This window comes from Diplotaxodon limnothrissa, linkage group LG20 (genome assembly GCF_057381915.1).
Source record: "Diplotaxodon limnothrissa isolate DT_005_m linkage group LG20, D_limnothrissa_male_GT1.1, whole genome shotgun sequence".
Lineage (NCBI taxonomy): Eukaryota > Metazoa > Chordata > Actinopteri > Cichliformes > Cichlidae > Diplotaxodon > Diplotaxodon limnothrissa.
Window position 1 is genome coordinate 24,312,456 of NC_140615.1, and position 14,962 is coordinate 24,327,417.

General features: G+C 42.3%; 1 protein-coding gene and 2 non-coding genes across 3 annotated transcripts; all 3 read left to right on the forward strand.

Moving 5' to 3' along the window:
* The first annotated feature begins 1,240 nt into the window (after positions 1-1,240).
* Positions 1,241-12,135, forward strand: naca (nascent polypeptide associated complex subunit alpha). The gene is made up of 9 exons (XM_085343851.1): positions 1,241-1,297; positions 1,823-1,897; positions 7,641-9,833; positions 10,336-10,421; positions 10,629-10,706; positions 10,793-10,939; positions 11,048-11,176; positions 11,260-11,382; positions 11,578-12,135. Exons 2-9 carry the CDS (start codon positions 1,828-1,830, stop codon positions 11,590-11,592), a joined length of 2,841 nt encoding a protein of 946 aa, XP_085199977.1. The 5' UTR covers positions 1,241-1,297; positions 1,823-1,827; the 3' UTR covers positions 11,593-12,135.
* LOC146610970 (small nucleolar RNA SNORD59) lies at positions 10,476-10,549 on the forward strand. Its single transcript, XR_014905043.1, has one exon. It is a non-coding gene; the product is annotated as a small nucleolar RNA SNORD59 (small nucleolar RNA).
* Positions 11,433-11,507, forward strand: LOC146610971 (small nucleolar RNA SNORD59). The gene has a single exon (XR_014905044.1). It is a non-coding gene; the product is annotated as a small nucleolar RNA SNORD59 (small nucleolar RNA).
* Positions 12,136-14,962: the final 2,827 nt, after the last annotated feature.

The window sequence follows — 14,962 nt, forward strand, 5'->3', positions numbered from 1 at the left end:
AAGGTGACACCTCAGAACAACGTCCTGTTGGCTAATGTTGCTAATTATGCTTTGTGGTGTTTTTGGTGCCATTTTTCTACTACACATTAATTTCGCCAGAATCTGTTTTATTATGCTTTGTAATAAAAGACTCGCTGATAAAACATTTAATAAAATGCTTAATAAATCCCTGATTTTTTACCATAAAATTTCACAGTAAAGTTTTATTTGTCTAATTGTTGGCTGTATTTGTGATGAATAAATTCAGTATTTCTACTCTTGCAAACACTTTGTCTTCCTTTATTTAATTTTTTTTTTTTTAAAGGGTTTCTCACATGATTCACTTAATCCATTGAAGCTTAAAGATGAGGAGTCCTGTTGATGTGTAAGCAGGGACTCTGCCTCAAATCTGTAATATTCAGGTTATAGGCTTTAATGATAACATCTGTAACTATCTAGTCCATGTAATGAGAGTTTCAGCAGTTCCTGTGAGTCCATTCAATCTGAATGTTTACTGTTCCTTCCTAGCGAGTTACATGCATGAATTATACTGCAATGCGAGATTTAGGTATGTTATGATTTCTGTTTCATGTTCTAACATTATTTTACTACAACACATTTCTTTTCAAATTAATTTTCATCCTTCAAAAACTGAAACTCCATGGAAAATATGATTTTCCAGGTTTTTCTCTGTTTTGACATGTTATGTTTTTTCAAAATATGTATATTTTCAAATATATCTTTGCCTTCAGTTTTGGCAGGTGTTGGCCATTTTGTTTCTAACCAAGTTTTTTTTCTTCAAAAATCTATTACTTTAATCTCAAAAGTTTTTAATTTTTCCAGCACCTAAACACAGCCCTTCTATTTTTTTATTTTTTTTTGCCTTCAGCTGCACCAATATGCCATAAAGGGATATTCTTTGTCCCATGGGGGACAATAAATAAATAAATGAAGACCCAAACATTTTTACTGTTGTAAAACTGTATAAGCCCAAAGCATTTTTTCTTCTTTTATTTTTCATTTTTTGAGACCTGACAATCTGAGGGAATATTTGGGTATTTGTGACTTAAATTTATTGATTTAATTTCAGAGAATAGAATTCTTTCCTCTTTCACTATAGTACTATTGGAAATGTTATTACATTAAGCTTTGAGTTTTGTTTGTATTCCTGTGTTTCGCGGTAGGATAAAGCTAAACAAACGAGGCCTTTGCCTTTAAATAACCCGGAAGTAGAAATTGTGGCTGAAGCGGATATTATCGTGAGGCGGAGGTCAGAAGTTCTCTCTCACAGCCATCTTGGATATAACGTCCTGAGTCGGTGAGTGTCTCCGCTGATAATCCAACATCATCCAGCTGTTTTTTACTCATTCCCACCTGAATCAAAGGGTTGGCGTGTTTATTGAATGTAGAGTCATTATATCCGTACAACTATTACCGTTGTGTGGGCTCTCTACTCGGTGATAAATGTGTCATTGTGCCGCTGATTACCGGCTCAAAATGGGGGAGCATGATGTCTTGCAGTCCGCTCACACCTTGTCAGGGCCGCAGTGAGTTAGGTGGCCTGAGATGAGGGAGATATTTGAGTGACAACAAGTAGGTCACTTTAAAGAGGATGAATTTGGAGAAAAATGCGGTAGACTGGGTTATTAGCAGCGAGCTTCCCCATGCTGAGGCTAACTTGAGCTAACACTAAGCCTGCGGGCTAAAGCATGGGTTCATTATGGCCTATTCAGCTAGTTATGACAACTTCAAGTCGGTGTATTAACAGTCACTTATGTTGGGGAGCTCATATGTCCCGACTTATGTAACTAACTAAATATCTAATCCTTATTTTTCTCCGCAGCAACTATGCCTGGTGAAGCCACAGAAACGGTCCCAGTCACCGAACAGGAGATGCAGCAGCCTCAAGTCGAGACTGGTTCGTATATTTTTGGCTTTCTCACAACCTGCATGCAGTGCTGCATATTAGAGAGTGGGGTTCTGGATGAGAGGCTCGGGGTTTAGGGAGTTAACTCGGCTGGCAGGACCCTGACTTGACGTAACAGGTGACTCACCAGCTGTGTGTTGGGGACGTCCGGCCCTAAAACACAGTTAATAATACGTGTGTTTGGAGCAGAATGTATGCCCACACTGAGGGGATTTGCGGCAGTAAACGCTAATCCAGGACCCCTTTCTTTCATTTAAACACAGGCTCACAAATGCGTGTGGTGACTTGCACTGATAGCTGGATTTGGGACACAATGCATGGTGTTAAGTGTGGTTTTCCATGTGCATGATGAATGCCTTGAAAACCAACTAGGTGTGACAAAGTAGTGGCATTGTGTGTTGTGTAATTATTTTCATGTGACATTACAATTTTGCTTTAGCAGCACTTTATAAACCATCTATTTTCGTTGAAGAAAACTGTGCTTTTAAGCACATGTTATACTTGTTTAGGGCAGGTTGTCTGCAGCAATAGTACGTTGTTTAATCTGCAGTTTAAACGAATGAGTCTGTTGCCTTAACAAAAGTCTATGCAATTTCCTGTTGTTTGCAGCAATTTGATAAACAACAGTGCATTATATGCTTGAGTAAATTAAGCCCCACTTGGAAAATGTTTTTATCTGTCCCAGTGGTTTTATTGTGGAAGACAGAGTGGTTTTTGGTGGAAAAAAATGTAAGCTTTTCCTGCAGAGTTTTTGCCACATATCAAACAGAGCTTGGCCTCTGACTAAAGAATGTGCCTCATGCATTAAATTGAAGAAAAAGGCTCAGAAATTAGACTTGGACTTAAAAAGGCCAGTTTTAAAGTCTGAAAAACCCTGACAGTACAGCACAGACCTTAATGATGGCAATAAGTCTGTTTGGTGGTATTATAAAACATATAAACTTAGTAGGACAAAAGGACTGAAACTGTAGTCCACCATGAACAGACTGGTTTAATTCGTGATGGCCATGCAATGTTATGCAGTGCAGTCACTCACTACAGAGGGGATTCAGTGCACTACTACAAATTACACTAAAATAATTTTGAAAGTTAGTCTGTATGCGTTACACCAAGCCAGGGATGTCCAACTCCAGTCAAGAGCTACTGTCCTGCAGCTTTTAGATGCATCCCTACTCCAACACCGCTGAATCACATGGTTCGGTTACCTCTTGAGCATGCCATCATGTTTGGAACAGACCCGGTAGCAAGCCATTCATTTGCTGCAGGTGTGTTGGAACAAGGATGCATCTAAAAGCTGCAGGACAGTAGCTCTCGAGGACTGGAGCCGGACACCCCTGCACGAAGCCATTTTCACCAGAAAAGGGAGGAAAGGCAATTATAGTTATCTGGTGTTGTTGTAAGTTTGTTTTTATAGGGAAATCAGACTTGGTTTTACTGAAAGCATTTAGTCAGATGACATGAAATGACTGAACATATGTTGATAGGGTGCTCAAAGCTTAAAATATATTGATCTGAAATATGTTCCAAAGTTATACATTTAAAAATAAAGCCATCTCATTGTGACAAATTCAAACGAATACTACTTTATTTTTAACTTTAAGCCTGCTGGTAACTTTTGTTGGACACTATGTAAAATACAGAATTGTAATTTTCATAGTGGTTGTATTTGTTGTTTACTCTCTTTATCCATGTAATTGGATATTGGTGAAGGACTAAGAGTAGCAAAGGTAGCTTTGTGCATTTATTTGAACTTTGAACATGCAGATTTAAGACAACAGAGTGATGGCAGATGCTGCACTGCAGTCTTATTGTACTCCCATGATCAGTTTGGACTAGAGTAGAGCTGGGCGATATGAGATTTTTTTCATATCACGATATGTTTTTTTTTTTTTTTTCATTTCAGGCGATAACGATATCTATCACGATATAAGCCAAATAACTATATTTGTAAGATTTAAATGTGCCGTTGCTCACAAGTAAAATGTGAAATAATCAGCAGCTTGTTTTTATTTAAATATTTATTTCCCATAATAAGTTCAACAGGATAGATGTACTTAACTCATTCACTGCCAGCCATTTTCAAATCAGGTAACTCCCCACTGCCAGGGTTTTTGAGCATTTTTACTCATTTTTGAAGAGCCACAGAAAACTGTGTGTTATGATCATATAAACGCTGAACCTACCAAAATGAAGAACAGACTCTCTTCTTTCATCCAAAAAAAAGCTTGTTTCTACCATTTTCCATTCTTTAGTAATCAGCTGTAGAAGAGAGGTGGGTTCCACCAAAAATGCCTGTTTTGACCAAAAAAAGGGAGAAAACGAGCTTTTTGTGAAAAATACATTTCAAGCAGAAAAGTGCCTTTGACACTAATATTTCTTGCTTTGTGACACCTCTAACATATAAAATAGTTTTTCACTTCTATAAAACAGAAATGACACTGAGAAAGGTTATGTTTTATCAAAACAATTTATTTACAAATATATGAAAAAATAAAATTCACTGACAAGCTGCCCGAGGTTGTATTCTAGCCCCTCCCATTGAAAAACGTAATTGCCGTCTATAGACGTCAATGGCAGTCAACGTAAGTTTTTCAATTGACGTCTATAGACGTCAATGGCAGTGAATGAGTTAAGGAACATGAGACTTTTTCAGATAAATAAAGGCAAATATTGCAAACTACACAAAAGGCAGCCGCTAAAGCGTTTAAGTTTCAAAATAGAACAAACGAAACAGACTAAATTGTCAATTCCACTTAGAAACAAAATATTAATTCTAAAAATAAATCTTAGTTTGTTTTACAGAAGAACAGACAAAACTGACTAACTTTTGTCAATATCAAATAAACTGAGAACTAAAAGGAAATTCTCAATCTCTCCTTGTTGTATAGATTAGCTTTTCAAACAGTTTTAACAGTTACTTTAGTCTGACAAAAGCCAAATGACGAATTAGCGCTTCCAGTCAGAGACTGAGGCTACGTCCACGCGTACACGGGTATTTTTGAAAACGGAGATTTTCCGTTTGTTTTAAAAAATAATCCCGTCCACACATAAAGGCAGAAATGAAGGAAAACGCTGCTATGAACATGCCAAAGCAGCAGGTGGCGCTAGATTCCTAACCGTGCAGAAATGTTGGCCAATCAGAAGTCTAGAAGCCTCGGTGGGAAAAAGTAAACAAAGCTGGGGCATAGAAGCAGAACCGAGTCGTATGTGTGGAGGGACAGTAACTGTGTGTATATGTAAGCATTTAAACACTGCAGAGAGTAGAATTAACAGTAACAGTATTGTAGAAATTCATTTCACCGAAACAATAACGTGGCGCACAGTGTAACGCATGCACCAGTTTATTGTATTTCCAGACTTGCTTTCGGCACAATTTACAGTGCACGCTACTCTGTTTTTTGTCAGACTTGAAATAGCCGAAATACCTTCACACTACGGAACTTCTATGGCTCTTCCGTTCGACAATCTCTCCGGCATTGGAACCATCATCTGTTTTCTCTTCGGTCACGCTCGGTTGATTTTTCTAGTCGGCACACTCATTTCCTCCATTACCCGCTGGCTGCTTCCCAAACAAACACACGTGCGGCTTGGCACTTGTGCTGTACGTAACAAGTCACGCGACGTGACGCTGCGGCTGTGATTGGTTCGGCTCTGCGCTACTTAGTTTGGATTGGCTGTTCTTTTTTATTTTTTTTTATTTTAAGAGGACAAGAGCGGCGAGGTCTATCGCGATAGCTTAATTTCTCTATCGAGTAAAAGTTATATCGCGATACATATCGTTATCGTTCTATCGCCCAGCTCTAGACTAGAGGGAGCAATGTGACGTTCATAGGAACACAAATTAACCTTTGACTGGAAAGGTGTAGTGGCTGAAGCTTTAGACTGGGTGAGTTCTGGATATTGTTCAAGATAAAAGCTGTGAGGTAATTAACAGAGACACATTTCATAGTAATGTTGCCTGTAGATCTGCTAATGCTGCCTGTACTGATCTCCTCTTGGTATAAGAGTACTTTTGATTTAGTCAAGAAATGCTACTGAAGCAGTGAAGTGATCTCGTTCAGCGGTTTCTAAGTGCAGTCCTGTATATCGAGTCTTACACTTTGAATTGACATGCTGCTGTTTCCTGTCACATTTGGACACGGCACGTATTTTAGGACTTGAGCACAGTTTTGTTTTGGGGGGATTTTGGGAGCATATTTAACAACAAAAAACTGGGCTGATTGCTGCAACTTTCTCACATACACAAATTCTTCTTCACGTGTGGAGCACAATTTTATTTTATTTTTTTTTCCTTGTCGTGTTGAAGCTCGTAGTCTTGGTCCTCAAGTCATCACGGTGAATGCCCTACACCCCGTCACAATGTTCTTAGTATTGAATGAATTTCCTCCTGTGATAGCTGTTTCCACTGCGAGCAAGGCAATCCCACTGGAGAACCCCCCAGAAACCTCTGCTCAAGCTAAAGAGAGCGCTTCTGCAGAAGAAGCTCGCAGTCAGGCTACCTGTGACCAAGCAAATGGTGTAGCTGCAAACCAAGAAGTGACCAGGGAAATGGAAGCAAGTGGGTTGAACCCAATACCTTTGTCTCAGCAAGGGCTCACTGCTGAAGTAGCAGGAGCTTCAGCTGGTTTGGCACCTCTCAATGAGTCTTTGCAATCTGCTGAGGCTGTGAGTGTTTCTTCAGAGCTGCATATTTGTGAAGGAGCAGTTATTGCTGGAGAGGAAAATCAGTTCTTCATTTCAGCCGAAGAATTGACCACCCAAGAGGTTATGCTGACTTCTGAAGAACAGTCAGGAGTACCTGGAGGAAAAACCTCAGCTGATCCAAAGCTTTGTACTTCTGAAGATGGGAAGGCCAGCGATGACGCAGAGACTGTGGTAGAAGGTTTAAAGAATATGTGCTTGGATGCAGCTCAAGATGGAGTAGATGCTGGTGACGTGAACGTCACCATGGATACTCAAAATGAAAACGTTGACAAGACGGAGCCTGTAATACTTCTGTCTGAGGTCATTCAGTCAATGGATGCCGCTAAATCTGAAGCCCAACCTGTTTCCACCCGCCACCTTTCAGGTTGGTTTATGTTCTGTGAAACCAGAATCACATTAAACACCTCTTGTTTATTTATGATTTATTTGGTCCCCACCTTTTCAATACATCTTGTTGGCTTGTTTCTATTCAGCATGTGGTCATGATGACATTTAACACTAAGGTGCCAAGTTGCTTGAGGCTGCTGGCTTTTTTTAAGGGAGAGTTTAAATTTTATGGAAGTATATCATAATTGACATAAAGTGTAGTTATTCTTTGACTTGTTTTGATGCAGTGTAATGTCCTTTTTTACCATCCTTACATGACTTTTTACACATTTGTTTGCCTAAAGTGTAGTTTTTTAAAAATTATGGTAAATCGAATGCATAATTATGACCCATTTCAATAAAAACTTGGATGTAATTGAATTGGGTTAGTTTGTTTTGCCTGGTGTTTGCTTTTACTGGATGTACCAGTTCATTGGTGCTGTGTTTGTGTTGCGTGATTTCGTAAAATGTGCGTCTACACTAAATAGTTTTTCAGTGTGGAAGTTAAAGTGTCTTGTACATTGAGTGGCTGTTTGCATCCAACTCAAGGGAGGTATGCTTTTTTTCCTAACCATAAGCCAGAAGATTGGGTCTTGATTTAACCCGCATGAGAAAGACCTCCAATATCAAAACAAAAGAAAAACTTGAATCTTTTTTTGTTCAGCTACACCTCCTGCCCCAGCTTCCTCCAAGCAACCTGAGGCATCTTCAGGCCCTGCTAAGCCCAAAGGCAAAAATGCCAAGAGTGCACAGGGTGCCTCTGCCCCAAAGGCTGTCCCTGGCAGAAGAAAGCGTTCCTCTATGTCTGTCTCTTCGTCCTCTCCTACCTCGCCAAAATCAACTCCCTCCTCTACTCCATTGTCACCTTTGCCATCTCCCTTTGCTGCCTCACCTGGCAGCTCCTCTGCTAATCAGGGTAACCGTTCAGGCCCAAAAGTTGTCAAGGCTGGCAAACAGGGTAAGGCTAAAAAGGGAGAGGCATTTGTGCCTGCTCCTGTCCCCGAGTGCAAGGCCACAGGAGTTGATGAAAAGCCAACAGAGCCTAGCCTCAAGCATAATGTAGCTGATGATGCTAAACCTGCCCTGAGTGAGACAAAAACCCCATCACCAGGTGCGACAAAGGCTGGTGCAGTGCCACCTGCTTTTAAAGTTACCTCAAAGCCTGCTGTTGCAGCACCAGTATCATTTTCAGATACTATTGCCTCTAGTCCTCCTAAGTCAGCTGATGTTAAAGCAACCTCGTTGAAAAATGCTCCACTTATTGCATCTGTTGACGATGAGCTCCCTCCCCTTATCCCACCTGAGAAACCAGTTAAAATGCCAGCTTGTGCATCTCCTGTTGAGAAACAAGGTACAAAGCCTGCTACATCTCCTAAGCCTAATGCTGAGAGCTGCAGTTCTGCTCCTGTAGAGGCTACAAAGACACCAGTTAAACCAAAGGCAGACAAGCCAAAGCCTGTTAAGGTTGCTGAAGCAGCCCCAGTAAAATCAGCTCCCACTGAAGTTGCTAAGGTGTCTTCTGAAATATCAGCTGTAGCTGATGATGTTGCTAAACCAGCTCCTGTCAAAGCTCCTAAAGCAGGTTCCAAGACTAAACCAGCAAACCCTGGCAAAGTTGAGGAGGTTGTGGTGGAAACCCCAAGCAAGCCTGCTCCTACCCAGGCTGCTAAGCCAGCTCCTGGGGCCAAAACTGCTTCTGCTGAGGCTGCTGACAAAGCTTCTAATAGAACTAAACCACCTGCCAAGGAAAAACCTGCTCCTGCAGAAACTAAGCCAGTAGCTGAGGCCAAACTTGTGCCTACTGAGACTGCTAAGCAGACAGCTGAGGCCAAACCTGCTCCCATAGAGGCCAGTAAGCCAGCAACTGTCGACAAAGCCCCAAATGTAGCTAAACCACTTGCGAAGGCAGCGGCCGAGGCCAAACCGGCTCCCTCAGAGACTGCGAAGGCAGCGGCCGAGGCCAAACCGGCTCCCTCAGAGACTGCGAAGGCAGCGGCCGAGGCCAAACCGGCTCCCTCAGAGACTGCGAAGGCAGCGGCCGAGGCCAAACCGGCTCCCTCAGAGACTGCGAAGGCAGCGGCCGAGGCCAAACCGGCTCCCTCAGAGACTGCGAAGGCAGCGGCCGAGGCCAAACCGGCTCCCTCAGAGACTGCGAAGGCAGCGGCCGAGGCCAAACCGGCTCCTCCACAGACCGCTAAGCCAGCAGCTGAAGCCAAACCTGCTCCTTCAGAGACCGTTAAGCCAGCAGCTGAAGCCAAACCTGCTCCTTCAGAGACCGTTAAGCCAGCAGCTGAAGCCAAACCTGCTCCTTCAGAGACCGTTAAGCCACTGTTTGAAGCCAACTCTACAACCACTGAGGCCACTAAGGCAGCCAAATGTGCCTCCAAGAAGACACCTAAGCCAGTGGCTGAGGCCAAATCTGGCCCCAACAAGGTTCCTAAACAAGCTGAAGAGATTAAAACTGCAGCTCCTAAGGCTGCAAAGCCAAACGCAGAGGTCATGTCTGCCCCTGCTGATGTTAACATGACAGCTGCAGCACATAAGCCAGCTGAAGATGTCAAGCCAGCCAAAGTGGTGGATGTTAGTGCAGCATCAGCTGAGGTTGCTAAACCTGTAAAACCAGTTGCAGACCCTTCACCTGCTCCCTTAAAGCCCACTCCAGTTGAGCCTGCTGTTCCTAACCCAGCTCCCCGTAAACTCACGTTTGCTGAGGCAGTTGCAAAACCTGCCCCTGTTAAACCTGAGGTTGAGTTAATTACTTCAACTCCTCCTCAACCTGTCTCGCCACCTAAGCCTGTCCCCACACCTGCTAAAACCCCAGCCAAGATGGAGCCTGTGAACGACAAGAACAATAATGGTATTTCCTCCTTTCTCTCCTCTTGTGCCGTCTGTTTGTTTTGGGGTTTCTCCCCCCCCCCCCCAATCTGTTAGCGTTCTGAAAGATGTTCGGATGCTTAAATATGCTTTTCTCTTACAAAGGTTAGCTTGCGAAATAAATATATCTCCTATAGATGCTAAAATATAAGATGCTATTAGATTTTGGCAAGTGTGCTCCTGGTTTTGGAATGCATTAGTTCTATTGGTTACTGTTTGTTTAAAATGTAGTGCAGGTCAATGCTGGTATTATCATGTGTTGTCTGATCAAGTTTGGAAATGGCTTTTTTGGCTGGAAAGAGATTATGTTCTCAAAGTCCTGAGGAAAATTACTATAATGGTAATAAGATGACAGAAAATGTGCTGTTTTGAATCGAAGTACTTTGTTCCACAATATTGGTGCAGCTTACCTTCAGATTAACTTTCAGGTGTACACATGTAACCTAAGTGGCACATTGTGACAGTTTTTCTGTTGGTCTCTACAGGATCCGGCACTGAGTCGGACAGCGACGACTCAGTCCCTGAGCTGGAGGAACAGGACTCTGCACAGACACAGACACAGCAAGCTCAGGTGAGACTTGAGTCTGGTTTATTGTGTTCACTGGTATAGGTGTCCGTCATTGACTCTTCACTGATGATTTACACAGTGACTTTCGTTCTTCTGAACCTACTGAAGCCAGCCTTTCTGTCCTGAGAAGAGATGAATATAAAACGTATCTAATCGCTGATTCTGCATTTACTCGTTGGTGTAAAACACTTAATGTAAATTCTACTTTAGCTTGCAGCAGCTGCCGAAATAGATGAGGAACCTGTCAGCAAAGCCAAACAGAGCCGCAGTGAAAAGAAGGCACGAAAGGTAACAGTCCCAGTTCACTCAGTGCTCTATAAACATTCTGTACGTCTAAAGATTAGATTTGATAAATTTACTTCCATTTCTTTCAGGCAATGTCAAAGCTTGGTCTCAGGCAGGTAACAGGAGTCACTAGGGTCACCATTCGCAAGTCAAAGAACATCTTGTTCGTCATCACCAAACCAGATGTCTACAAGAGCCCTGCATCAGATACATACATCGTCTTCGGGGAAGCTAAGGTAACGCGCCAACAACAATACCAGTTGGACTTCATCACCGCATTCATAAGCTAAATATTTTTGCTAAATGATGTGCTGACCTCTTAACTTCCTCACTGCTTTCCTCAGATTGAAGATCTTTCCCAGCAAGCCCAGCTGGCCGCTGCAGAAAAATTCAAGGTACCGGGAGAAACTGTATCAAACGTCCAGGAAAACACACAGACGCCAACAGTACAGGAGGAAAGCGAAGAAGAAGAGGTGAGATGCAGTTTAGTCAAATGAAGATGGGCATGGCTTTGTGTTGGAGAGATGATTAATGTTTGCATTGATTATTTTCATAGGTTGATGAGACCGGAGTTGAGGTCAAGGACATCGAACTCGTCATGTCACAAGCCAACGTGTCGAGGGCGAAGGCTGTTCGGGCCCTGAAAAATAACAACAACGACATCGTCAATGCCATCATGGTGAGATTTTGACTATCTATCAACAATTTAAACACTTTACTCTCCAGCGCTCTTAAGTGATGATTTAACACAGTGACTTTCGTTCTTCTGATTCATATGAAGCCAATATTTCTGTCCTGAGAAGAGAGCAAAGCTTTAAAATTATATCAGCTAATATTTACACATCCACTGACTTTTGCTTTTGCTGCTTTGCAGGAGTTGACAATGTAATGGGGACCCTGTCGACGAAGAGTTGACGAAAGGTTGCTGATTTAATCCAAACTCATTTATACAATTTATACCCAAGATGGAAATAAAGTCGTGGCTTGATGAAATTAAATTTTGTTTCGTTTGTGGTTCTTTAGTGGGGAAAATGGAGCTCTGCTGTATGAGCAAGTGTAATTATTAGTCTGGTTAAGGCCGGGATAGTCACAGTCCTAATCTGGGAAATGTATATATGTAGTGTGGGTTCATTCAGATTTTTATTTTTTCCTCTCCTGTCTTCTTACGAAGGCCCAGCATACAGACTGCAGGTTAGGTTTGAAGCTGTTACAGTGCTAACAGCACAGAGGTATAATGGAGACACTAGTTTTATTTTTTGTTTTGTTTTGCAGTAAAAATCTGAAAACTTGACTGTAGAAGAATGTTGGTGTTTTATTTAGTGGGGGATGTGGATTCCTGCTCTAAGAAAACTGTAGATCTCTCCATGTTTTGTGGACTTTGTGTAAGACTGAAGGTATCACATTGTTCTCGGGAAAAAATAAAATTGATAAATCTGAAATGACTTGATGCATAACTTCTCATTTGTTTAGGAAATTGCACAAAATGACAGTGAGTACTTTTGTCAGACCTTAAAGGATTTAAGGATTTATTTATTTATTTTTTCAGGAACTGCTGACGGCGTCATTTGAGACAACTATAATCAAATTTGTATCTGCTTGTTTTTACTTTGTGTATAGTGTTTTAATGTGACATTTATAAGGTAGAACTGTTAAGCTAATATAGAGTACCAATATGTTGGGTGCCTCCTGGGTGTGTCCTGCTGGGAGACCAATGGGTAGACCCAGGACACGGACTCTTGGCTGCCCTGTGAACACCCCAACGTTCCCCTTGATAACCCAGAGGAGCTGGCTGGACAGACGGAGCTCTGCGTTTCTCTGTTTAGGCTGATGCCCCCGCAACCCGACCCTGGAAAAGCACAAGAAAATTCAGTACAGCTAAAAGTAGTTGTTGATTGCAGAAAAAATGCCGCAAAATTATACTTAAAGCATAGCTGAATTAGCTTGCAAATGACTAAGTCACTGGCAGACTGAGCAGTGATTAATATGGTTGGTATACATTCACCAGTGACTATGTTAGGTACACCTGTTCAACACTATTTCATCACGCCAAGTGCATGGCAGCCAAGTTCAGTTTCAGTTCAAATTTTATTCGCCACATGCAGTGGCAGGTTGCCCTGCAGTGGAATGAACCCGCCCCCCGACCTTACACATACATACACACACACACACACACACACACAACACAGACCTCACATGGGGATACAAGTCAGAGAACGGTTGCATTACAGAAAAACCACTGAAATGTACACTACTATGGGAAAAGTACAAGAGGAAAAAAAGAGACCTCTGCTCATGCTGGGCTACAGGAGGACAGCATGAGACCGGAAACAAAAAAAACTGCACAGAAAGCACACAAAATGGTAAAATGGTAAATGGCCTGTATTTGTATAGCGCTTTTCTAGTCCCTAAGGACCCCAAAGCGCTTTACACAACCTGTCATCCACCCATTCACACACTGGTGATGGCAAGCTACAATGTAGCCACAGCCACCCTGGGGCGCACTGACAGAGGCGAGGCTGCCGGACACTGGCGCCACCGGGCCCTCTGACCACCACCAGTAGGCAACGGGTGAAGTGTCTTGCCCAAGGACACAACGACCGAGACTGTCCAAGCCGGGGCTCGAACCGGCAACCTTCCGATTACAAGGCGAACTCCCAACTCTTGAGCCACGATCGCCCCACAGTACAACATTATAGAGCACGTGACCAGCAACAGGGTTGGATAGGGGATAAGGAGTAATCCCAGGCAACACAGCAGCCATCCTGCCACTGCGCCGACTCTCCAGCGCGGGCCCAGACCCGCCTCGTGTTCCCAGGAGGCAACAAGCATCGAAGGCATTTGAAGGGGAGGGGGGATGTGTGAGTGCTTATCAGTGTAAGTGTGTGCGTGTCCATAGTTCAGCTGAGACAGTGTCCTTCACCCTATCAGGCTAAGTATAATATCAGTGTATTTAGTTATGTAGATGTCGTCAGTGAGCGCATGACATTTTAACTGGGCATCAGATAGGTATAGAAAGGTGAATTAAGTGACTTTGAATGTAGCATTTCAGTTAAAACTCAACATGCAACATTCAGATGCTAGGCCTGCCTCAGTTCTGGTTTGCAGGGGTGTTGTGATGGTGTGAGCATATTGTCTTGGTACACTCTGGGTCCAGTTAAGCATTGTTTAAACACCACAGCCTACCTATCGTTGCTGACTGCGCCTATCTCTTTATGACCACAGTGAACCCATCTTCTGATGACAGCTTTCAGCAGGATAACAGGCCATTCCTTAAACTGTTTTTTGTTTTTATTTTTAAAATCAAGCTTTCTTAAACACTAAATATGTTTTTATTATAGTTTGTTAGAAACAAACCTACATTTAGGGTATGTAATGAAAGTAAACTAGGTTTGAAAGATTAATCCCATACAAGGTTAAATACAGAAATTATAACCTGATAAAGTTCCAAAGGCTTTTTTAACTGAGAGCATGATTTGAGAGGAAAGTGCATGTTTGAAAAGCAAGTTGAAAACATCTCATTCATGATCATAGCACATGTTTGCATGTTCCCTATCTTCCCCTAGATGAGTAGACCAATCTTGATACAGCTTTGCACAAAGACTGAGTAAGACACTGTGATTGCTCTCATATATATGGCTTATACAAAAATTCTAAACAAATCCCACAATGGTACTGTACCATCCTGGCACTGTTAATTACCAACTGTGGAGCCAAGGTCATGCTGGCGATGGGCAAAAGGTGGATATGACTCCAGGGAGGCTATGCTTTCAGCCACACAGCCAGATCTAGATTTCCACCCAGCTGAGCACCTATGGGAGATTTCAGAGTGAGGTGTTAGCTTTTCACGGCCATCATCAAAACACCTTTTGAGTTAATGGTGCTCCATGGTGCTTGGTTTTTTCCCATTACTTAAACTATTTGTACCTCGCAGGATAACTACAGACATAACTGCTTTTCCAGCAGCACAGTCCCAGTGCTTGTGATACTGTTGAACAATTTCTACATGTGAAGTAGAACGCATTTGGACATATTTGAGAACCGATTATTACAGGGTATTATGAGCAGAAACCGGAGAATTCGTGAGTAGCCAATCATTGGTGAATTTCTTGTGGTAGCCCTTCCCATGATCGGTGACGTCAATGGTTCCACTTTTTCAATAAAACACGTTTATTTTACCTGCTTTCTTTTCCCAGCTGTGATTTATATGCAACACTTTATAAACAGAATGTTGGAATGTAATGTATTTGATATAATGTTGC

Bases quoted from the DNA above. Each gene is read 5' to 3' on its own strand.
- naca (XM_085343851.1), top strand. From the start codon at position 1,828: ATGCCTGGTGAAGCCACAGAAACGGTCCCAGTCACCGAACAGGAGATG. The intron at 10,422-10,628 runs GTGAGACTTGAG...ATTCTACTTTAG, and splicing joins CACAGACACAGCAAGCTCAG to CTTGCAGCAGCTGCCGAAAT. The intron at 10,940-11,047 runs GTAACGCGCCAA...TGCTTTCCTCAG, and splicing joins TCGTCTTCGGGGAAGCTAAG to ATTGAAGATCTTTCCCAGCA.